This window comes from Lissotriton helveticus, chromosome 4_1, assembly GCF_964261635.1.
Source record: "Lissotriton helveticus chromosome 4_1, aLisHel1.1, whole genome shotgun sequence".
NCBI classification, from domain to species: Eukaryota; Metazoa; Chordata; class Amphibia; order Caudata; family Salamandridae; genus Lissotriton; species Lissotriton helveticus.
In genome coordinates, this window is record NC_136063.1 from 955,415,241 (window position 1) to 955,439,194 (window position 23,954).

At 46.4% G+C, this 23,954-nt stretch overlaps 1 protein-coding gene across 2 annotated transcripts in view; it reads left to right on the top strand.

The window, feature by feature from the left end:
* The window catches only part of ATP9B (ATPase phospholipid transporting 9B), a 2,445,811-nt gene that overhangs the window by 1,785,687 nt on the left and 636,170 nt on the right, over positions 1-23,954 (top strand). For both annotated transcript variants that reach the window (XM_078687568.1, XM_078687569.1), the window contains exons 12-13: positions 9,715-9,875; positions 11,482-11,624. In XM_078687568.1, the coding sequence (XP_078543694.1) occupies positions 9,715-9,875; positions 11,482-11,624 (304 nt within the window). The remainder of the gene's footprint in view (positions 1-9,714; positions 9,876-11,481; positions 11,625-23,954) is intronic.

The window sequence follows — 23,954 nt, forward strand, 5'->3', positions numbered from 1 at the left end:
GGAGTGCAGCAACTACTCCTCCTCCCGGATGTCACTGGAGTCCCAGCCCTGCCCAAACTGGTTGGATAAAAAATGTATAATTACAGAAATAACTTCTGTTATTAGCTTTTATTTTCACTGCTCTGCAAGCAGTCGGGCGTGACTCCTTCACCTTAGCAGAGGAGCCGCCACTGATGTGCATGTATATTTTGAAAATGTATGCCATTAAGTAACGCAATGTTTACGTTTACACTAAATAGGGGCTCGTGGTTCACGCATTAAGAAATAATCCATACATTAACAATGTCAGGTTTTTATAAATGCTATAAAATAAGTCCTTGGCTTTCATACTTTGGAGAATAGACAAGCATATTGTACCTGGACATTGTGCACTTGGCTTAATTTCCTGTGTATAATTTGCAACACACATGTAGGGCTCTGCATACTTCCACCGAAGTGCAGTTATTGTAAAATATGAATGAATAACGCACAAGCATACATCCGGCATAGGGCCTAGAATATCCTGGCAGTATTATCCAATCGTTGTCCTCATATGCATATTTGTATTGCAGAGTTGCAGTCTGAGTGATATGGATATCGTTTATGGTACCGGTGTGTGATTCTCATGGTATTCTCTTCATGTGATGTTGAACACACATCTGACGTGCATTAGTTGATTACGCCGTTTTGTAACTATTCAAAGGCATATTAATTCCGGCCCTTATACCCCTTTCTCTTCTACGTGCTAATGTGACAATTTTAGTGAAGTTACCCACATGGCATAAACACACTGATGCAATGCGCGTGTAAATAATGAACTGCAATAAAATACTATTCTTATGATAAAGTCATATAATAAATCCTGCCTCCTCCCTCTCATGCCTTTTGTATCAATTTAGTATATGCAGTGCCAGTACCTGGGGCCATTTGACAAGTGTTGCCCTGCTTAAGGGGAGCAGCTAGTTGATTTACAGCTAGGTAACATGGACAGTGGAAGAAGTGTGATGTGACCCCGGCCGTGTGCTATATACCAGCTACAGACACATACATATTTGTGTTGTGTAATGCTTTAAGGGTGGAAGGCTTGCCGAACTCTTGAAAGAAGGTGGGAGGAAATGCTTGCTATCTTTGTCTCGAGCGGCTCATTCAAGGAGGAGGCTGCATTAGTCTTCATGCTTTGGAAAGGTATAGCTGCGCTGAAGTAGCTACGTAGAAATGTTACATTTAATGTTTCTTTTCTGCAAGTGGCAATTGCTTCAGAAGAAACCGTGTATTCACTTCTGTTTTGTCTAGGCGTTTATAATCTTTCGCTGCCTTGATGCTAGAGAAAAAGTGTGAGGTAGTGGGCATGCATATTGCAGGACAGTGATTCTTTATTTTATTACAAAAAAGACCAACTCTAGCAGGCCAGATTAAATCATTCCTTTCACTTTTTAATGGGATTTGGATGAATAGAGTAAAATATGCACTTTGCATTCATTGATAGCATCTTTAAGTTGAGGTAATTGAGTCTTTTTTCCCTGACTGAATGAATAATGACTTCATCTGATCCTCAGCGAGGCCTGAAACTTAGGCCGCCTTTGTCACTGCAAAAGGATCCGGGCTTTGAAACATGCTCTACTTCCCGGGCTTAATTTTTCTTCATTTTAATCCAAAAACCTATTTTTCTCAATAATTCAAGCATAAACTATGTAGTACTTGAAGGAGCGGAAATTGCCAGATATTTGTCTTCGTTGTGCCGCTTTTTAAACGCAGCTGATAAATCAGCGTCCCGGGTCCTTCGTGGCCTGGTTCTCAAGGGAAGGGAGAGAGAGCCCAGGCACAAGGAAGAAGGCTGGAATTTTCAGAACTATTTAAATATAGTTTCTTTTCAGCCTCCTCCTTTATCTGTGGGGATGTTGTATTTTCCCTTGTCTTGAAGCCAATGCATCGCTATACAAGAGCCCCTTTGAGGAGGGTTTTCGGCGTTATTGTTGATATAATTTTCCCACACGCTTTGCCAGCGCTGTCATCCTTCTGATGATGTAGGAAACACAGATGACCGGTAGAGGAGGTGATGTAAATATTGCTATTCAGTAAAGTTTAATTTATCATTGGAAAACAAAGAGGTCTATCCTAATGTCAGATATATTGTGCGTATCGTTAGTGCCATTCGCATTTGTTGATACCTTATTTTCTCTGCGCGGTATCACTGTTACAGAAAGATATACCATAGTATTAAGTGTCAGCCGATTTCCTTGGAACAGTTAAATAATAAGAAAGCCATAGCTGGGGCTGTGACACCATTTTACTTTTGGTAGTAACATTACCCCTATATTCCCTTCAGATTGGTGCAGCGCTTTTTACTCTCTGGGTCACTTTTTTAAATCTTTTTTTCAGATTTTCTGTTGCTATCTTCGCCCACATATTTTGCCTCCTGAATTTTAACTGTTGAAGAAGCGTACCAGAATGTTTACTGCTGACTAGAATAATAAAGTTTAACTTGCTATCCTGGTGTGGGGGAAGAGGATCATGGCTAGCCACACATTTAGTCAGACAGGTTCCTCTGGGCTCTTAGCGGTTGCTCAACAGTCACCATAATCCTACTGTAATCTAGGGTAAAAAGCTATAGCACTGGTTGGTAGACGCTTATCCCAAGGAATCTCCATGTCTCAGGCTGAATAGCACCTGAGTCGCTTGCTGGGAAGAAGTCCCCATCTATTGACAGTCCAAAAGCAACCCCCCCCCCCCCCCCCCCCCCCAATGGTAGACATGGCCAACGGCTGAAAAAATAAAAGGGCAATTGACCTCTGAGTGCTGGTAGACTGAGCCTGAAAACATTGTTACCTGGGGAGAGTGAGAACAGCAAGACTACCTTGTGGGGTGGAGGTGAGAGGCAGTAGCACCTGGTATCATTGTTGGGGGGGGGGGGTCACTGCCCGGTTTTCCTCACCCAGCGCTACCCCGACGCTCACTCACCAGCACTTCTGTCCGCACTCCTCGTCATGTGGCTACCCCCGTCCCTATCGTAACGGGCACGCTCACCAGTTGCGTACACTCCGGCAACCGCTATTCACGATACCTTAGCCCTGGCCCGACGCCCTTCACTTATAACCAGTGGCCTTAAACCCTTGGTTTTCTCACATCGGGTTGCCTCACATCACGCAACTTGATAACTCTCAATGAGCATTGATACTCAAGCTTGTTTTTACGTAGGCCTTCGCCCCACAGCGGAATAGATTCACAACATCTGCCCTCTTCAATTCTCATCATAAAGCACACTGATCTGCTTGGTTTTCACGGAGACCTTGTGCCCCAAAGTGGAACAGAATAACTCTATCTGTTCTCCTCCACTATTCTCTCGAGCTAGTTCACTGTGCACTTCCCTGGCGGCTGCCTCCCACTCTGGCATGCACAGAAGTTTGTATTCGGATTGTAATCTTTTCTCTCGCATCTATACGTACCTTAAAATTTCCTCTTTTGCCTTCCTTCCCCCCTTTTTTTTCATTGTTCCAAAGGCACTAAAATTCAGGCTTGTAATAAATTCGTACTGATGATGATCCTGGTATTGTTTTAAAAGGATCGAAACGTCGTTGACTTGTTAAAACAGCTTGCTCTTTAATCTAATGTGATCAAACAAGTGCAATAGCTGTTGTCTCTAAGCTTGTCTTAGCTATTTGCATTTTTCATAAGCTACTTTTGTCTTGCCTGAAATGTTTTGGTCCAAATGTATTTGTTTTGTGTTTTTGTAGGACGCAGGATTGTGTCCCACTTTATTGTTGTGTTCTTATTTGTTTTTGCATTGATCATTCATTAAATTGACTCTCCGGCTGGACAGCATCAACATAGCACTGACTCTAGTCTATATTAATCACAGCCCTATTTTTCTTTTTTATAAGGACCACTGTTTTCTTATAATAAAAAAGGGGGTCACTGCTGAGGCATGTCAAGGACCTGCATGCATTGGAGTGGCAGTGTGCTAATAAGGAGGGACATATTGCTGGTGACCTGAAACCAGAATCCAACAGACAGGCCTGAATTCCATTGGGAAATTTGGTGCGCACTTGAAGGACTAGTTGTGTACCTAGTGTGGCAGAACTCCCTTTGCAGGCCACCTGAATTGCATTCTCCCGTGTAGAGAGAAAACCCACAATTGTGCTCCGCCAAATAGTGTACCATAACTGAGAAGGGCCTGCATACATTGGAGTGGTAATGTGCTGAAAAGGAGGGGATGTTGCTAGTGACCTGAAGCCAGAATGCAACAGATAGGCTGGAGTACTACCCCTCTTCTTCCTCTGACTTCTAGCAGCAAAGTTGAGTAAACTGGGGAGTCGTCTGGCAGCTTTGAGACTAGGGGTTTACGGAGTGCAAATGCACATTTTGTCCTTAGGTGAACCTCAGACCTTTTTTACTGCTCTGCTTTCAACTGAATTTAGTTGGGAAATTTGGCATGCACTTGAAGGACTAGCGGTTTACCTGGTGTGGCAGAACCCCCCCTTTGCGGGCCACCTGCATTGCATTCCCCCCGTAGAGAAAAGCTCCATAACAGTGCTCAGCCAAATAGTGTACCATAACTGAGAACTCATCAGCGAGAGAGAAAACCTGTTGTGAGAGTGGAGGAGTTGTACCAGGGGCCTGCACTGCAGGGCAAATCTACTGTGACGCATATCCTCTTTACAGCATAAATCGCACAGTAACAGCAGACTATGTACATGTCTTAGACTCACAACCTTTTCTTTTCACTAGCTCACATGAATTTATATGTTGCTCTTGCAGTCGGGTTAGTCCGACAAATGTCTTGCAGATTGTCTCTGCTGTATGTGCAGTTGTTTACGAAGTAGTTCCAGAGAACTCCACTTTCAGATCATGGATTGCACGTTGAAGAATCATAAAGTAGGAGAGAAATTTTCAACAGTAGGCCTAAACTCTGGAAACCGGGAGCACTGCTGGGTTAATCCAGATTTATTTTAAGGGCACTTTAATGCGGTGACAGTTATTACAAGTTTGGCAATCTGACCCTGGAGAGCTCGGCGGTCCAACCGTCGTATTACGAGTTGGGCAGATTGCCTTTGCAAAGACCGTGGCTGAACCACCCGCACCACCAGTAGATCACTGGGTTTGCTACTGCGGAAAGGCAACCACCATAGGGCGGTACAGAGGAGCTGCACCACCGTCCGTATTACGAGTTGCCTTTTCCACAAGCTGACCACGACGGTCCGACTGCCTGCTTCAAGGTGGCGGAAACGAAGGATTTGGAGTGCGTACTCATCCCTTTTTTGTTCTTCCAGGCAGAGTCTGACGTTGACCCCTTTCTTCAGGTCCCCCCTCCACAGCAGGATCTTCACCCCGAGGATTACGACCCTGTTTGCGACGATCTACAAGTTAGTCCATTTAGTACCATATACCCATTGCCAGGACTGGCCACATATGGACTAGGGGTGGGCGGAATTTGCATAGTCGCGCTACAGCAAAGCTGTGTGAAACGGGAAAAAATCTCCGCGAGCACGCAAAAGTTCAGCAAACAGGCAGAATTGCTTGTTCCGCCCGTTCGCGATGCTTTTTTCCTGTTCGCAAACGCTGTTTACGTGCTCGGGAAGAAATATCTCGCGAACACGCATTTTGAATGCGCGAACAAGCAAAAAATTCCGAGAAGCCGCGGATCGCGGAATTACCCTAATTCCACAAATTCCGCAAGCTCAACAGAATTTACCACCCAGGCCTAATATGGACCAGACTCCGTCAATGGGTAGATGGTATATTTCCATATGTATCATGCATATGTGTGCATCAGACACAAATGCAGTCGAAATGCACACACAAACATCGATATATTTGGAAAAAGTATTCACCACCGCCGCAAGATCTCTGTATTCACACCGCCAGCACTGTTGTCAGCTCATAATACGGCCGTCTATAGACCACCAGTGCTGTGGGCTACTGGCGGGCATCATACACCCTGTGGGGGCACCCCATGGTGCCCGCCTCTCTGGGCATGCCTGGATCGGTGGGACTCATGGGCGCACCCCTTTGACAGATTCTGAGAACCCCTGGTGAAGGGGAGTCCTGCTACGGCCCCCCGAAGTTCAATTTCGGCAGCTGTTTTGTCTCGCTGAGACCAAGGCGAAGCAGCTGTCTGAATTGTGCATCATACTCGCTCAGTCAGAATTCGGCTCCATTGCGCGGCACGATTCGGCTACGAACGAGTCGTACGGACAGGTTCGGGTCCTGGAAATGATTCAGTTGACGCATACGCGATCTTCGCATCGTACTCGGTCGTTGGGACCTGAGGATGATTCAGTTGGAAACAAGGGCTACTAATCGGATCTCGGAAAGCCAAATCTGATTCAGAAGCCTTCCGAACGACATCGGAATTGGGCCCCTAGTCTGAAGTAATATTTCAGTGCAAGAATTTTAGGGGAGAATGGGAATAGGTGATTAGTAATTTGGCATTTCATTCAGACGATATTCCCCTGAAACAAATAGTTTACTACCAAGTGGGGTGAAGCGTTAGTGGTTTGCCTGCTGTATTTTGAGTATTGATTGTAAGGAGGGCCTCTCTAGCTCCTGGTGAAGGGGACATGGGGTTGGGGCGAGTGGTGAAGATAGGGCATAGTTTTTTGTGTATTTGTCTAACGTGAAAGGCACTGCGTTGCCGTATTATATGCTTTTTATCTTCTACATGATTCATTTACAAGAAGTCTGTTCACACTAAAAGCCAATAAAGAAATTTAAAAAATAGCTGCTAATTTAGTGATTTCTAGTATTTAGGAATCATGATATTTTGGATATTGTAGCCTATCTCGAGCTCCTTAATGCAATTAAATAGTTTTTTTGACATTGGAAAAAATTATGTTTCAATGCTGATTATTAGCTATATTGGCAAATAAAAAAATGTACTATGGTGACAAATGTTACTCTATTTTTGTTTCTCTGTCTTTTTTTTGTTTTACTGCAAGAGAAAGAACCAACATGAGATTATGCCAGATATGTTTTTATACAATATTAGAAGAAACAAAGATTGTTTTTAAAAAAGATTGTACACAAAATAACGGCAATATTTTCACTTTTACCTTTCTTTGTACCTTTACTGTATGATAACTGTAAACGGTTTTCATTTTGGAATTCTCTTAGTTAAATTTTGTATGTTCTACTTTTTATTTTACATACAGCGCTCCTATACAAATCTCATTAATCTGATGTCAAATATACTTCAGTAAATTTGTCTGTCGAAGTCTTTCCTTATTGTCGTTATAGGCAATGGGGGATAAATGTTAACACCTGCTGTTCCAGCTATTATGACTGTTTGGCTAATGGTAGTGGTGTGTGTTCATAAAAACCAATGACCCATTTGGCATTCTCCTCCATTTTCTTTTGCTACTAGTCAAAAACTATTCTGGTATCTCTAGGGTACTCAAACTGTACCATCATTAAAGTAGCCATTAGTACTTTGCCCCCACAGGTTTGGTCACCTATGGTGCATTGTCATCAGAGAGTGCTCTTTACTTCATACTAGGCCAAAGTTCATTCTTGACATCCAAGTGACTCGTTTCGCTTTAACAATGGCCACTCTACGAGTTACTTGTGTAGAGTGAAATGCTGGGATGGAAGGGGTGTTGCTATAAGATGAATACCTGGTGTGTTCCTCATTCAAGAATAAGATAATAAACTAAATATATTTCCTGTTCCAGAGCTAGTGATGTGTTTTATTTGAAACTAAGGGCTGTTGGTGAAATTGCCTTACATTTTAAAGCTATGTTGGTGCCCTGCTTTCACACACTGCTGCCAGTCTGATTTTCTTTCTGAAACGCAGGTACAGTAAGTAGCCAGTATATGTGGTGTAACTCCATCACCTCAGAAAGAGTGGTCTGCAATAGCTATAAGCTTCTCCGTATAAACAAAACCACCTAGATGTATTCATTTTGCAAGCACGAGAATGCCAACACTCATGGGTCTTCAAATAATTTTCTTTGTCAGGCTAAGCGTCTCTGGTGATATTACAGACAGCAGTAACAATGCAGGTAACAATGCAGCAGTTTTCCTTTAGGAGCTGATTCACTTGATTGTAAACTTTCTAAATTCCATGCCAGGAAGTGATTGTGCTCTGAGCGCCACCCAAAAGAGACTGCTGTAACTCAGATTGTTACTGCATGTCTTCAGTTGGTGAGTACTTCCCCAGAGCTCTGTACTTTCAAGACTTTTAGACATCTGATCCAGATAAGGTTGTTTATCATTTCTTACTTTAGTTCCTAGAATCCGTTCGTCCCTACACTCGCTGCAACCAGAAATGCTTCCAATTGTTTTGCCTGCTTCCTAGGAAAGGGGGGCAATGGTCTGTGGTTTACCATGGCAGACTAGGAGAAGGCTGCCTTATTTAATCTGTGTGGTACCCATGAACACAAGATCTTTGCAGATGACCCTTACAAAGAATGCCTTCTCTGCCTTCCTTCTAGCGATGTGGTGACTTTCTTAACTAAAACTTTAATGAGCACAGGACACAGTCTGGTAAAATTGTCTTTTTACTAGCGTTGGGCTCCTATATATTGACTTGGCAGCTTCTCCTGGCAAATTTTTGTCGACTAGTGTGACCTCCCCCACCTCACCCCCCACAATGAGAAGCATGTCATTGTCTACCTCTACCGTGTCTACTATTGCAGTGACTTTATACTTCTCAACTAGCCAGTCTTAGTCAATGAACAGACCTCAGTAAAACACTTTGTTGTCATCATCGTCCATCTCCTCATCATCCATAATATCTTCTGCCACCTTGTTGACCATGCCATCACTGACAAAGGATTAAAGGTAGCATAATCTGCATGCATACATGCTGATCTTTCCCCTTTCACTGATGTAGCAGTGACCACTTCACTAATCATAAAAACTAGACCTCAGATTTTGATTTTCTAGGGGTATAGCTATAGTTAATTTTGCCCCACATTAGAATCTGTATTAAAATCCCACCTCTGCTGCCTCTGATCAGTAAGGTACATAAGCATTTGAAGATGCTCCAGTGGAAAATTATAGCTATCCTGCTAACAGAACTGGTAGAACAAGCCCTCAAGACCCAGGTTTCTTATACTCTAGCTTCTTTTTAGTTAAGTAGAAATCAGAATGTTGGAGGTTGATCTTGGATTTAAGAAAACTCAATCTGGGCCTAAAGAAACAAAAGAGAGAATGGATGGATTGAAAAAGAGAGATTTCACGAGGAGACGAAGGGAGCAGGGCTGGTTTAAGCATCTTTGCCATGGCCACTTTTGGTTCGCCAGTCTGGCCCTGCCTTGTACTTTAAAATGTAAACGTGATGACCTCTGTTTTGGGTGGAGTTCGGAACATATTCACCTCATTTGAAAGAATTGGGACAGTTTATAATGAGGTGAGTTTGTATTAAAGAAATACTGCTGCATTGTCATACATGTTAATGCTGTGAAATGCAGTCTGGCCATGGGAGAATGATTGCATTGTGAACAATACCAATGCTGTCGAATTCCAGTTGAAAGTAAGTAGCATTTTCTTAATGTCTGATGTAAAATGTTCTGAGTACTCTTTTCCTGTTCTAAACGAACAAGCAATGTACTGAAGAGATGCTGAATCATTGGGTTGGGGCACTTGTGACTCAGCAGATTTGATATTATCCATTCTGACAGCCTATGGCTCAATTGTGGGTCATATAATAAGAATTTATTTTGTTCACAATCTGTTTTCATGCACGCCATCTACTTCAATTATAGGCCTACATTAATGTCTTCTCACTTGTTCTAGGTGGGCTTGCTGGACCTTGAACTGAATCAACTGACCAAAGCCTTGTTCTTAGCTCTGGTTGCTCTTTCTGTTGTGATGGTCACTTTACAAGGATTTGTGGGCCCATGGTATCGCTACCTGTTCCGGTTTCTTCTTCTTTTTTCCTACATTATCCCAATCAGGTACGTATCAGAATCCAAGAAATAATAAACCTTTGATTTTAGTGAGTACGTTTTTTCTCACACTGGCACTCCATTAATTATATGAGTTTATCAGGAAGCAGATGGAAAACGTACCGGAAAACCTGCTCATACTACAAGGATCCCTCTGCAGAAAGCAATAGCCGTGTTTCCACGTGCAGTGTTCATTTTACTGTTTTATATCATGAATGTCTTTAGAAGGAATCAATCTTACTCTACTGTTTTAGGGTGAAATATTGATAAGGCACATGTATCAATTTCAGAAACAAACCCCGACTTTCTGCTTGCAGTTTTTGACTCCTTTCAGGTGTTTATTTTAGAAGAATTCTTCATGTATGTCATCAGAACTAGTTGAAAAGCAATTCGCAATGTAATTTAGAGCTATGAGACTATGGCAGATTCGGTAGTCACTAATTACCACTCCATTTGTCGGAGTTTGCAGAAGTGCTTAACTGTCCTCTGAGATTTGCCGAAGGTGTTTTCCATGATTTAGACATCACGCTCATCATTCCCTGGGTTGCTCTTGACCATCAAAGGAGAAATCCGCTCTTTATTGAGATTTGTTTTTCCTCTGCCGTGCATTTTCTTTTGCTTTCCATTTATCGAGGAAAGACACAATGATACAAGTGTTTCCACTCACGTACCATAAAAACATTAGACTCCAAAAAGGCCTCATGTCAGCAGAAACACAATGAGCCACTTGTGCACAAGGGCCAAAACAACAAGGGAGTGATTGGCATGGTGACATAAAAACTCATAACACTGCTGCCAGTGATGGCGGCACTACTGTTCAGAGCAAATGTCTGTGTTCCCAAGGGCATATTCAAAGAAAGCCAGTCTGGACATTTTATGCTAAAGGAACTCCAGCCAAGGAGACACAGAGTAGATTAGAAAAATCTTGAGACATTAACTTGCTTAATGTGCACTATAGGAATAATTTTTAAATATTAGATTGCATTTTATCTTATGATTTTGTATTACTCCTTGTTTAATGTATTTAATTGATTTATTTTTATATATATGAAAAACAGTTTTTAACTTTGCATTCACCTTGTGAATAAAGCATTTATATACTATCCATTGGTGATTGCGATAGTTTGTATATGAATGAGGTGTGATTGAGATTTGATTGTCCGAGTATGTTATTGAGGAGTCCCAAAGGGAGTTTTTTCTGACTTGTTGTTTGTTAGCATGATCAGGTTTTGCTGTATGACCTTGTCGAAGGCCACTGTGTTGAGGTTAGCAAAGGCTCATGCTGAGGGTGGCACAAGACCTGCAGTTTGGGATGTGTTCCCTATTGCATTGATGCTTGTCTTGTCAGGTGCGGTGTGAGAGATGTTTGAAATTCTCAGCTGAATGCGTGTGTGTGTATTGAAAATGTTGTGAGAATACAAATGTGCATTGGTCTTGAGTACTGCTTCACTGCTCTGAGCTGGTCAAAAAGAACAACTTGATTCTGCTTGATGATTGCGCTGCCCACAGATAATGTAGTTGACTTATGCAAAGCTATAACTATAACTAGTTGAAAGATCATGATATATCATGTTTGTTTTTAAATTCGTACTGTTTGGTCTTATGATTTTTACAGCTTACGAGTGAACTTGGACATGGGCAAGGCGGCCTATGGCTGGATGATTATGAAGGACGATAACATTCCTGGAACGGTTGTTCGAACCAGCACTATACCAGAGGAGCTGGGCCGCTTAGTGTACTTACTTACTGATAAAACAGGTGGGTACAATGGAGTTCACTGTTTCTCCCTTTTTTGGAAATGTGTATTCCTTTCAGTAGGATAGATGTAATGCTCATGAAGAAAACATTAAAAGCGAGCCATTCCCAGTCAACAGAAGAGGGTTTGCGTCGGGCAGCGTACCCAAAGCAAGAGTGTCTAAGAGAAGTTAGTGGTGAAGACTTGGATTGTCAGAGGATATGCAGAAATAGTTTATACAAGAGATAGAGTTATAGAGTCATTTGAATAAAACACCAAGGGTTATTATGTCCATCAATCTACACTTGTGCACAAATTATCATCTCCGTTTTCCATTCACATTATCAAGGCTGTTCTAGTAGTGCTGTGGTGATCTTCTCCCAAATTTCTTGAATGGTGTTCTAGCAGTTAGATATATTCTTACTGGTAGAAAACGTCTCCTAACATGTAATCTGAATTTCCATGTCAATTTAAATCCTTGTGTGCTAGTATTTTCCTTATTTTGAGTCTGCTACTAATTCTGTTTGGGGCCAGTAGTTCAAGTTTCCTCTCCCAGCGGTTATACGACATTCATGGTAAATCTACGTTTCCAGGGTTTTCACCCAGGTACCGTAGTTGGGAATCAATCTGTACTGGGAAATAATCTGTACTGAGAATGTGAAGAGTGTTAACATTTTACCAGAAATTACCGGAATGCAGGTGGCACGCTCCTTGTGAGGGCAGGTGGCATGTGGCTGAATGCCACTATCTGCATGTATTCAAAACACTCCTGCCGCACAGACCACACTGGCTTTTCTGCACTCGCGATCAATGGGACAGTTGGTCTGCAAGTCTTTCATACTGTCCGGCGAGAAGGCCGCCAGCAGGACAGTGGAGTACAATATGGAAGGAAGGGAGTCATAATTGGGCTTCTTCTTATGCCTCACCTATCCCTTAGGTTTTACGAAGGAGGTCTGGAAAAGTCTTTCAAATAGTTGTGCTATCTAAGGAAACAATGCAAGATTCCTACTCCAAAATGAAAGAAGGGTTTTTACCTGTGATGTTCGTTCTAGTTAAAATCAGGAGGCATCTACAAGTGATGGATGCTTAGCTACTCATTCGTTCCCTTATTTTTCCTCACCAATTTGCTACTATTTTTGTCCTAATCTTTGATACTTTGTAGCTGGATTTCTTCTGATTCCTCTTCCTGCCTAATGTCAGTAAGAGCTTTGTGCCTTGCTATTCAACCCTACATTAATTTGCATTTACAATCAAGGAATACAAAATTGCCAAGGACTTTAAAACGTTTTTTTTACCCTTTTTGGTTTTTCCTACTGACTGGCACCCTCTACAGGAGATACTTGACACCTTTTATGTGTGCTATTACATCCACACCACTGCCCTGCATTTGTTTTTGCATTACATACAGGTTGGCACCATGGCTACTGTGAGAAGTTGCCCTTTCATAGAGCCAATCAAGAAGGCTAGTAAAGGGGCACGTGGCCAAGGAGCTAAAGCGAAATGACATGTTAAGCTTGAGCCCATGCCACTGACAGTGGAAATGGCAAGATCCTGTAGTATCAGGGGCATGTAACTCCCTCCAAAGCACATTGAGCCTCTGCAGAGAGCAGTTGGTATGCCTGCTGAAAGTTTGAAGAAGACAGACACCCTGTGGAGAATAGGCATGTGCTGCCAGGGCTGTCGGTCGGGGGCAATGGCAAGCCAACTCAGGGATAGTGGCGATGCTGAGGGATTGAGCGCACCGGGGCAGAGTAGGGCCTCCAAATCTAGGTACTTGCCAATCAGAGATGGGAAGGGCTCCCTCTCTCCCTGCGGACATGTCCCTCTGACTGAGGGGTGCTGAACTCTGGTGGATCTGCCGGCTTCACAGTGAGGGGACGGCACAGCCCTCAGCAAGAGCCAGCGGAGAACTGGTTGGGTGATGAGGGGATGTTCCCTCCCAGAAAATCCGAATGTGCAGTTGAAGTGCACATAGTGAGAGGCTGACGACAGATGACTCAACCCCCAGCTGGGGCCGTGGCTTATTGACCCTGTGATCCTCACATAAGGGCGATAGCAGTTTACTCCCTTTGATGAACCTGGTAACAAACTCCTGCAAGCCTGAACAGGACAGGGCTTTGAGAGCAGGTTGCCCATGGGGTAAGCAATTTGAGTTGCTGAGTGCTTGAATTCCGCTGCCCACAATATTTAATCAGCGCAACTGTGCCATTGAACGCTAAGAGACCATTGACGGTGACAGACGCCACACTGCTGGAAAAAGTTAGCATTTGTGGGTGCCTAGTGACTACCAAGATGGGCAGAGACAAACCGTAGCGCCAAGCCCAATCTAATAGGCTTGAGAAGTATGCTGTTAGGAGCGATCAGACCCAAGAGGACCCTGATCTAAAGGCCGGCATAGCAAAGGCAATCAAGATTCTGTGCTTAGGGAATTGCTGTTGACAGTCAGAGAGTCGAGATCAGCACTGGGAGGCAAAATCGACACAGTCACCCTGGCTATTAACCCAATGAGAACAGCCTTCCAGAAAATGTCAACCAAGATCGGTGTAGCAGAGACTAACTACCCTGAACAAACATACGGACTCAATTAAAACACTTGAATCAAAAGTCCGCCACCAGGTGGAAACAATAACATAACTACATGCAAGAGCTTAGATTGAAGAAGGGCATGCCAGAAGAAATATCATTCATCTAGTAGATCTCCAGTGAAAGGTGAAAAGAAGGGAGGTAGAAGAGTTTGTTGAAAATCTCACCGAAACGATGATAAAGGCTAAGGACTTATCCAACCATTTCGCAATCGTATGAGCACTTGGCGTTCCAGGCATACCACCCAAACCAGGAGCATGTTCCAGACCAGTCGTTACTGGATTCCTTATTTTCAGAGAACGGAATACAATCCTGCAGGCTGCTCGCCTTCAAAGCCCTCGAGCATAATGAAACGCAGAGAAGCCCAGACATATATTAGTGACAAACCCCGGGGGTCTGAGTCACAGGGGGCAATGGACACTGGAACATTGGAATGTAACCTAGAGATGGAAATAAAAGAAGAGTGGATGAAGAAACATACTAACAATGGCTTATTTGAAAAGATACTGTGGTTTAACACTGGATGAAGCCAGAGGTGAGAGAAGGGTGCTGGATGCCTTGAACACGGCCACTGACCTCACCCACCAAATCATGGAGTGACACGACTCTGCTGTGGCAGTCCATTTGAAAACAATTCAGGTTTGATCTATTAATTTCATGGGGTGACAGACACCTCAAGCATTAGGGAAGTGTCTAGTCCAGCATGAGGTAGTAGGGAAGTAGTTTTTGGGTTGAGATTGGGAGGGGATTTTGGTATTTTAGGACAAGGGTGTCACAAAACATAATAACGAGGTAGGAGTGGGATTCATGTCACGTCATGAGTGCAGGGATAATTAAGAATGAACTATGTCAATGGAAAAAAACAACTAAATTAAGCCTCAGGATCCTAACGTGGAATGTCAATGGGATGGGGCATAAAGTGAAATGAGGGAGTGTGACGAGATTTCTAGCCAGGCATGTTGCAAACTTGTTATTACTCCAGGAACCAGACTTGGTAGGCAGAAACTGTGGGTTCTTAGGTAAGGGGAGGTGCAAGTTCCTAGCCCACTCAACTCCAGTTTCAAATCTGGCTCTTGAAGGGGGGTCCTGGCCTGTAAAACAATGCCCATCACACTTACATAGACCTGGACAGACCTTGGAGGGCAGGTACACAAGGGGGAGAATGGAATGGAGGAACTGATTCTGGGATTTCCCCCTTTGGCTCCAGTCAATGGTGCTGGAAAAAAATGGTAAAATGGATTATACAGTCGCTGGATACAGGTTTTGCAATGGAGGAGGGACTTGTATCTCACAATGCGGACAGTAGAACCTTGGCTGCCACTGTCCCTGAGAAGGTGAATAAGAGGCTTTTTAACTTTGTGAGTGCTTTAGGTGTGGCTGACCAGTGGTGATTGTCCCATTGTGGTGTGCAACAGTATTCCTATGCACCGGGAGGAATGCGGCTACTATCTAGACTGGGCTACTTGTTGTACCACTGATTCAATAGGGCCAATACACAGACATACATTTTCTGTGAGAGGGGTTTTTGGCCTTTACCCTCTCTACACAAGATTAAATACAAAGACACCAATATGGAGGGTAGATTGGAGACTGGACCACTGAGGACTGAAAAACTGGTAAACAAAGAAGCGTCTGATAACCACAACAGAGCAGTACTTTACAGAAAATATAGGGAAGGTGGACTCAGACATGGTAATCTGGGAGATTTGCAAATCGGTTGCATTAGGGACACCTCATACCTGCCTCTGTGGGGATACAGAGAGAGACAAAATAAGATAGCACATAATATAGAGCAGCGATTGTGCAGGTGGGAATATGAATTCATAGAAGAATTGAATGAGGAGCTTTGACACAAAATAGCCCTATCCAGAGAAGAATACAGTTAGTAGAAAACAACGTGAAAGCTTTACACTAGGCACAGTAACATAAACAGAATGGTGTGGTCAATAAGGCAGGGAAACAGCTGGCTCAGGTGGCAAGATGGGAGGAAGGACAGAGTTGGGTGCACGGGGTTCGGACACCTGACAGAAAGGTGGTGAATACGACAACTGCAATTGGGCAAACCTACGCTACCAACCTTTTTTTTTTTTTTTTTGGTTAAAAACTTTTATTGAGCAATCACGTAAAAGTACATAGATGGGCCCACAACCACACGGGCTGGCCGCTAAGTCGCATAGTACGACACATGAAATAAACAATCATTTCCTAGGTCAGGCCAAATCGTAGAACGAAATTGCTACAGACATAGAACAGGATACAGCAATTTTCTATATAAAACATGAAAAATACTCAACGCAAACATAAGGCGAGTGCAATAATCAAGTCAGCCCAAATAGCAGAGGGGGAGGTCACGAAACAGGAGAACAAAAATACATCAATGAGAGTCGGGAAGGCCGTGAGGGGGGGGGAAGCAGGGAGGACAGGAAAATCCTAGAACAGAGCGAAAAATTTCGGGAACATCAGCCTAAGGAGACAGGGTAACATCGGAGGTGGCAACCAAGGGAGGGGTACAAATTTCTCCACGGTACGCATTCCATTGACCCCAAATTTTCGTCCACGCCCCCGGCCTGCCCCTAGCCATGTAGACTGTCCTCTCACGGAACATGGACCAGTCCATGTTGTCCTCCCACGCCGAAACATCAGGAGGTCGGGATGCGCCCCAGAGTTGCGCAATGTCACGCTTCGCGACCATGTAACCCAGGGTCGCCCATCTAGTCTGGGCCACAGAGTAATCGGAGGGTTCCCACACATTCAGCAGACATCGACGGGCCTCAGGCCGCAGGTCAACACCAGTCACCTCAGTCATCAACGCAAGCACATCCACCCAATAAGCTGCCACCATAGGACACTCCCAAAGTATGTGCATAAAGGTAGCGCTCATCCCACAGCCATGCTTACACAAGCCATCCGGGGAAAAACCCATCACGACCAGACGCGGACCAGTCACATACACCCGGTGGAGGATCTTAAGTTGCACCAAACGAAGACGGGCGGGAATGGCGACCTCCTTCGGGGAGGAGAGTGCCGACTGCCAGTCCTCGTCATCTAGTTCCAAGCCATCACCTACCCACATTTCCCGAAGTCGGACCAACAAATCAGCGCGATTATGAATCAGCTTCTTGTAGATGAGAGAGATGGTGCTGTCGGGCAAGTGTCCATCTAGTATACGATCTTCAAGGGGGGAAGACTCGGGCAGGGCCACATCAGGAGTCAGAACCGAGTCCAAGGCATGCCGGACTTGCAGATACCGGAAAAACTCTCTATCACTCAAGTCGTATTCCGCCTTAAGGGCCTGGAATGATTTCACGCGACCATTCACACAGACGTCACCCACTTTACAAATCCCGATCACATCCCAGCGGTCAAAGCCCTTAGAAGACCAGAGACATCCCAAACGTTCAGAAGCATAAAGCGGAGTCGCCAGCGTCAGCCGATTCTCCCATCCCAAACTCACATTCGCTGCGCGCCACACGTTGACCGCTGCCCTGGTCGGGCCCACAAGATGGCGCCCGGCCGATCTGGAGTATAGAGCTCTATTAAAGTCCCCTCCCTGCAACTGGAGCTTATCCATCTCAAACGCCGGATCGCGACCTGGCGAGTACATCGCATGGTTAATGGCCGATAGCTGGGCTGCCCAGTAGTACCTCTTGATGTCGGGGAGTGCCATGCCCCCGTCGTACCAAGGGATAGTAAGTTTCGCAAGGGCTATACGTGGACGCCCATCCCAAATCAATTGTCTTTGGAGACTCTCGATTTCTCTGAAATAAGTGGCAGGAACATCGTCGAAAGAATTCTGAAGGGCGTAGAGGAACCGCGGCAAAGACATCATTTTAAAGAGAGCAGCCCTACCCAGAGGAGACAGGGGCAGCTTACGCCAACGGGCCACATCCAGTCGCAATCTAAGAAGCGGGGGGAGGAGATTACGCTCAAACCGGAGGGAGGAATCCCGGGTAATAAAAATCCCTAAATACTTGAAGCCAGACTGTACCACCTGGATAGGGAATCTGGCCGGCAACGAGGGCAAAACACCCGAGAGAACATACACACAGGACTTAGCCCAATTAATAACAAGGCCCGAGTTAGCACCGAACGAAGTAAGAACATCAAATAAGACGTTCAAAGATTTACGCGGGGATGTCAAATAAAGAAGAATGTCGTCCGCGTAAAGAGAGACGCGGTCTTCAAAGTCCGGTGACCAACGGATCCCTTTGAGGGAGGGTTCCCATCGAAGCCACGCAGCCAACGGTTCCAAGGCCAGCGCGAAAACCAATGAAGACAAGGGGCAACCCTGACGGGTCCCTCTACCAAGGCTAAAGGGGACAGAAACTCTACCATTCACCACCACTTGCGCTAAGGGTTCCACATATAACAACTTGACCCATCCAATAAATTCAGGTCCAAAACCAAATTTTTCGAGAGCTGCCCAAAGATAGGGCCACTCAACCGTGTCAAAAGCCATCGAGGCATCTAACGAGGCCAGAATGGCCGGCTCCGTCAGAAGCCCCGCCCTCGCAACAGCGCCGTGAAGACGACGTAGGTTAAGAGCCGTGTTGCGATGCGGGATAAATCCGGACTGATCCGGATGAACCAAGTCGCTAATGACCGTCAGCAGGCGGGTTGCCAGGAGCTTAGCCAGGACCTTAGGCTCAACATTTAACAGGGAAATGGGCCTATAAGACGAACAGAGGTCCCGCGGTTTCCCGTCCTTGGGAATAACGACTATCGTGGCAAGACGCTGGTCATACGGGAGAATACCCCGTTCCCGGGACTCCAAAAACATGGCACGAAGATAGGGCGCTACCTTGTCAGGACGTAGCTTGTACAGCTCAATTGGCAACCCATTCGGGCCCAATGCCTTGCCCGAACGGAGCGAACGAATGGCAGTCGCTATTTCATCCGTAGTAAAAGGGGACTCCAACGAGACACGGTCCAGATCGGAAACACTGGGCAAAGCTATATCGCGCAACAAAAGGCGAGAGTCAGCCACATCTCGTCCAGACACAGGGGTATACACCACACGAAAATACTCAGCAAAACATTCAACTATTCCAACCGGGTCTGTCACTCCGACACCATTCGACGACTGAATCACAGGCACCACACGATTCGCTCTCTCTTTCTTATCCAACCATGCCAACAATTTACCCGCTTTGTCCCCCACATCATACAGACGACCCTGCTGTTCCCGGAACATCAGTCTAGCCGCATTCGTGACCAAGGATTTATAAGCAAATTGTTTCAGACCCAGGGCGTGGAGTTTATCAGAGGTGATCTCAGACTCTAAGGCGGCCTCCCTCTCAGCAATCTCCATCTCAAGGTCCACCACCTCCCGATTCCTAGCCTTCTTGGATTCAGCAATTAGAGAAAGGGCCTGCCCACGAATCACTGTTTTAAAGGCCTCCCACAGGGACACCGCCGAGGAAACCGACCCCTCGTTGTCCAAAAAGTAGGCATCTAAAGACTTAGTCAAAAGGTTCCGGGTCTCAGGGGAGGCAATATACCAGGGGTTAATTGGAGCCACTCGGCCCACCGCCTCCACCCCCAACTCAAAACAAAGCCAGAGCGGAGAATGATCGGAGATGCCCCGGGGGAGGTGTCTGATCTCACGCACCGCCGGCGTCTGCGCCGCGGGCATCAGGAAATAATCCAGTCTAGACAGACTCCCGTGGGCCCCCGAATGGAAAGTGTATTGAAGCTGGGTAGGATGCAGGAGCCTCCAGCAGTCCACCAAACCAAACGTATCCAAAAACCCACCTAACCACTGTTGGGCTAAAGGAGTATCCCTAGGGGGGTAGCGATCCTGCAGACCGGAGATCACAGAATTAAAATCGCCTGCAAGAAAGAGAGTACTATCAGGAAGGTCCAACAACACACGGCCCAAATCGGCAAAGGTAGAAGTCTGTAGGCCAGGGGGCACATAAACAGTAAACAAGGAGAGGGTACGACCTTTATAGCGACCCACGAGGGCAGCATAACGCCCCCGATCATCAAGGATCACATCATCAATAGCTAGGGGGAGGGAAGCCCGAACAAGGATACCCACCCCCCTGGAACCCGTGGTAAACCCCGAATGTGCAGCAAGGCGATACCCCCACCTATTCATCGCACGACAAGTATTGCCCACCAAATGAGTTTCCTGCAAGAAAACAATATCGGGAGATAAACGGCGTAGACATTTTAACACCACACTCCGCTTAATGCGATCTCCCAGACCATTAACATTCCACGAAACAAGCCTCAACCCGCTACCCCCCATCCCACACAGCAACCCCGAAACCCCCCCGCAATGAGCATGACATAAAAAGGAGCAGAAGCCAGATTGATTCGCCTTGAAAACATAACACAAAAACATCGAACATCCCAACCACCCACCCCCCAACAATCAAGAAAACACCCCCCACCCTGCACCCCTGCAAAATGCTAAATAGCCACCCCAACATGCAGTGTGCCTGTCGCCCAGGAACCCCCATTCTACAAAAAGAACCCCGGAGGAGGAAAGGCTCCGGCCCACCCGCCACCCCGAGTAGGACAGATAATGAGGAGAATACACAAACAGCAGAGGCACTGAGGCATCAAATCCCTGAAGAGTTTACTCTAGTCGAGGGCCCAGGCGTAGGCGGATTGTTCAGCTCTCCACACCACCCTCAGCACCACCCGGGTGGGCGGCGGACTCAGTCTCAGGAGATCGATCAGGCAGAGAGTCCATCCAGTCATTTACAGAATCAGGCCGATCAAAGAAGAAGGTTCGGTCGTTGTACTCTACGCGCAGCCTGGTCGGAAAAAGCATGGCGTAGCGAAGCCCCATGTCTCGGAGACGTTTCTTAACATCACGGAAGCCCATACGCTGTCTCTGGACCTGTTGAGAAAAGTCCGGATAGAAGTTCACCGTGGCGTTCTCAAAGGCCACCGGGCCCTTCACACGCGATGCTTGCAGGATAGCGTCCCGATCCCTATAATGGAAGAGTTTCGCAACAATAGGCCTCGGCGGGGCACCTGGTTTACCCTTGCCCCCCGGAACACGATGGGCACGTTCCACAGCGAAAAACTTCGTCAGACCAGACGGAGAGAGGTGGTTCTGGATCAAATCCTCAACAAGGAGATCAACAGAGTGGGGTTCTGGATTCTCCGGAACTCCGACCACTCGTACATTACAGCGACGTGCCCTGTTCTCAAAGTCCTCCAAGCGCCGGGTCATGAAGTTGTTCACCCTGCGAAGGTTGCCGACCTCCGTCTGTATCTCCGAAACGTCCTCCGTGAGACTGGATGACTTAAGATCCAGTGACTTCACCTTCTCATTGGTTTTCGACAGGTCAGCACGAATCAAGTTGACCTCGATGGCCACGGTGTCGATTTTGTGGGCCAAAGCTTCATATTGTTGGCCTATCGACTCCTTCATAGCAGAAATGGCGCCCATGATGTCCTGCAAAGAAGGCTCCGTTGACGCGTCCACAGGGAGATCAGCATTACTGGCTCCGGGCAGGGCGGCTCCGGGGGACCCCTTGGAATGGGTGTAGCGGTCCATCACGTTAGACTGGACCGGGCCCCCACGCAGGGGCGTCTTGGTCTTCCGAGTCTCTCGGTCCCCTCTGCCCGCCATATCAGAACTGCCTCACCAGGTAATCAACCAGGATGGATGGAGTGGCCACAGGAAAGTAGGGCCTCGGGACCAAAGAACCGCAGCTAGGGCACCACTAATAGAAGGGCCAACAGATAGGAGAATAAGCTAGCCAAAGGCCCGGCAGCCGTTCCGTGCCCCGACTGCAGCCCAGGCCAAACTCCTCTGCCAGATGTCTCAGTCTGAGGCAGAAACGAAACCGAAACTTAAGAGGGGGACCCACAGGTCGAATCCCCCTGCCGTTGTTGTTCAACTTCAAGACGGCCACTGAGCCTCACCCAGTCCCGGGCGTACCTCGAGAGTGGAGCCCGAAAGTTCGAACAGACGTAACTCCGGAACCCCGGGTCCAAATCGGATTCCAAAAAGTCCAGGGCAATCAGCCCAGTGTCCTCTATACAAATCCTCGTAAAAAGTCAGGATAAGTTCAGGATATCATGCCGGGAGTGGCGGGGGTCCGGGGAGCGCTGTGCTCACGCGGCCATCTCGGATGCCCGCCAAGCTCCTCCTCCGCTACCAACCTTGAAGATGTATACCACCCCCAGAGGTAGCTATGGGAAATATATATATATATTTTTTTGTAAATCTTTTTTATTGTTTTCACACACAAACAGCACCCATGAGAATGACTGAACATGTATACATTCAACAAATTCCGGATAGATATCAGGATAACCAAGGTATTAATCCCTACTGCACGACAGCTCAATGTAGGTACCATCTCAAAAGTCCAGAAGACACCCCCTCGAAAAATAACCATAACAGTTATACAATATCAACAGAAATCAATACAGTCTTACCATAAAGCCCCATGCACCAGATTCATTCTCAATTCAACCCCCAACTCCCTTGCCCAGCAACCACCCACCCTCCCACCGGCGCGACAACCCCGAAATTGGTGCAATAGATTGTTAGGTTCAATCAACTATGTGGACCTTCCTGGTTTCCCAATGTACAGCTTGAATAGATGTAATGACCGTTGTGGAGGTACAGGGACCCCTCGCTGCGCTACCCATCTCGAAGGTGGGTATTCTTCTCTTAGTCCTCATCCCCGGTCGAGGCTCCCATCTCTGACTCAGATCCTGCATCCGCCCCCTTCAATTCCACAACAAGGGCCTCCCACACTTGCGCTCCCTCCAGTGCTTTGTCATTGTGGGACCTATGTGCCTGCTGCAGGCGAACTGTGCCCTCGCTATTCGCCCACAGGAGCAATGCAACCCTCCATCTAGGGTAGCTGGGCCCCGCCGCTGCCTTCCAATGGGACCTAATATCTCTCTTGGCAAATAACAATCCCAAATCTAAAAATGTACTCGTCAGTTTCGTTTTTCTGGTATGTGGGAACCAATGCAACAGGCAGGCCCCCTTATCCAAAGCAATCTGTCATCCAGTCACCCTGCAAAGCAGCTCGACCACCTCCTCCCAATACGTGCCCAATTGCGGACAATCCCAAAGCATGTGCATTAAGTCCGCATCTCGCAGCATGCATCGGGGGCATCGTGCCGTGTCCACCTAGAAATACTGATTGATTTTCGCCGGTGTAAGGTACGCTCTGTGTAAAATAAAGTGGACCAATTGGAATCTGGCGTTCCTAGTGCCCTTCCACGCCCTTCTAAGAATGTTCGACCAGGCAGTATCAGGTATCTCTTTGTCTATATCCGCCGCCCACTTCTCTCGTAGCCTCTGTAGGGTGGTTAGCCCCTCTCCAATCATACGCCTATACAAACAGGTAACCGCCTTATAAGTGCCCGCTGCTATAACTACATACTGACACGCTTCACTTACTGGTGATTTCGAAAGGCCCATGCCCCAGTATTTTTGAATGGCAGCGATCAGATCCGCATGTATTAAAAAATGGCCCCGTGGGAGCCCACTGTAAGGCAATAGTACGCCACCCCTGAACAGATCCCCCACCACCTGCAGCCCTAAACTCTCCCACCCCGCCAGCACAGACCAGTCCCCCCCCATGTGGCAGGGCCGTACACATCCCCAGCGGTATCTCCGGGGCGTAGGGGCGCTGCACACAAATCCTATTGTGATACCGCTTCCAACAGTATCTTAAGGTGCTTTCCCCAATCGAAAGCTCAGCCACTCTTCGCTGCTGCTGCATTATGACATACGATAAGATATGCCTCGGCACATCCAGCTCGACTTCCCGCTC